Below are 1,640 nucleotides of genomic sequence, written 5' to 3' on the forward strand. Positions count from 1 at the left end.
GTTTATTGTATCGATTTCTGTTTTAAATTCCTTCTTCCATTACTTCATCTCTTTGGTTCTGTTTTCCTCTAGTTCTTTGAGTTCTTTGAGTGTTTTTCTTGTTTCCTCTTTAAAAGCTTCTAATTCTTTATGCTTTTCCTCCTCTTCTTGTTTAAGGATCTCTATCATCATCTTGAGGTATGAGTTTAGGTTTGTTTGGGATTCTGCTGTTAGCTGTGATGGGAGAGCTGGGTCCTGGTGTTGCCAGGTTGTCTTGGTTTCCCTGGGGTACGTACCTTCCCTTTCTTCTTTCCATCTTGTTGTCAGTCTTGTCTCCCTGGATCACTGCTGGATCACTGCTGGCTCACCGCTGGCTTACCGCTGGTTTACTGCTGTTCCAGACCTCTGTCCCTGGATCACCACTGACTCACAGCTGGCTCACTTTTATTTCTGGTGGCGGGTGGTCTACTTGAGTGTTCCTCACACCATGTTGTCCCACTGGGAATTACCTGATGCAGGGTTACTGGTTCCCTGGAGCAAGCTGAGGTGGGATGGGTACCGGGGGAACTGCATGCTGGCTCACCGATGGCTCACTGCTGATCCTGGTGGCAGGTAGTATGAGTGCCTGTTGCCTTTTTAAATTTCTCACTAATTAAATTATTGCCAAATAAATAACAGTAAAAATATGATCAGAAGTATTTGCATAAGATTCAAAATCCTGAAATCATCTAATGTGCTTGCTGCAAAGATGGTATCTTATAAGCTAATGAAAAGGTGAAGTTCTCATGCTTAAAGTGCCCTTTAGACAACTGATTGTAACAATGTCTTTTGGAGAGTAGAGAACATTGTTCATCAAAATTTTCTCACGTGTCATAAAAAGAATCAGTGGGGAGATTCTTGATTAGTTGAACGAAAATAAAACTGGACTACTTTTATTTTTTTTCAATAGTTATTTTCAGTGTTTTAATACACAAAATAACTAGTGTAAACTCAACGCCCACATTTGACTTTATGAAAGTGTGTATTGCTATTGAGTCCAGGCAGGTAACTTACTCTCAACCCTCAGTGTTCTAATCATAGGATTATTGAAAATGCAGGCATGTGCCAAAATCATCTGGCCTTTCTTTTTCTTTTTTTTAGCTTGGAAGGTTCATATTATTATTACTGGACAAACATCCCAGTTTAGACATGAACAAGTCTTCAGGTTAAAATGTTAAAATCCATCTGGTAGGACTGATCGATGACCACAGTTCAGCATAAGCCCTCAGTCCTGCCATGTGTGAATCCTCACAGGCCCAGCTTCGTTCTCCTCCAGTGTCTTCTCTTAGAGTTGTACCTTATTTTGTTACCAGTTTTCATCCAAATCCATTGAGGAATAGGACAATTTTGCTTTTGTTTCTTGGCCAGGAATCCCTTGATTCTGAAAGTCTTGTGGGACGACATGACGAGAGGTTGTTCATCTGGTCTTTCATTTTCATAAGGTGGACACAATAGCAGTCCTCACCATCTCTGTGTTGATGTGAATCTTGCTGTGATTGTAGCACTGACATTTTATCTGTGCCCAAAGCAAAAGTAGATTCACTATTTTTCATAACAGTTTAGAAAGTGTGTTGTGAGAACAAAGTTATTCTTACTGCTTAGGAGAAATCTTCACCACCACC

At 40.4% G+C, this 1,640-nt stretch overlaps 1 protein-coding gene across 1 annotated transcript; it reads right to left on the minus strand.

Annotated features, from left to right (window-relative positions):
* Positions 1-1,266: 1,266 nt before the first annotated feature.
* LOC308430138 (large ribosomal subunit protein eL39-like) lies at positions 1,267-1,422 on the minus strand (the record flags this gene model as incomplete). The annotated part of the gene is made up of 1 exon (XM_080929252.1): positions 1,267-1,422. One exon carries the CDS (start codon positions 1,420-1,422, stop codon positions 1,267-1,269), a length of 156 nt encoding a protein of 51 aa, XP_080785378.1.
* Between the last annotated feature and the right edge of the window lie 218 nt (positions 1,423-1,640).

This window comes from Micromys minutus (assembly GCF_963924665.1).
Source record: "Micromys minutus genome assembly, chromosome: 15".
NCBI classification, from domain to species: domain Eukaryota; kingdom Metazoa; phylum Chordata; class Mammalia; order Rodentia; family Muridae; genus Micromys; species Micromys minutus.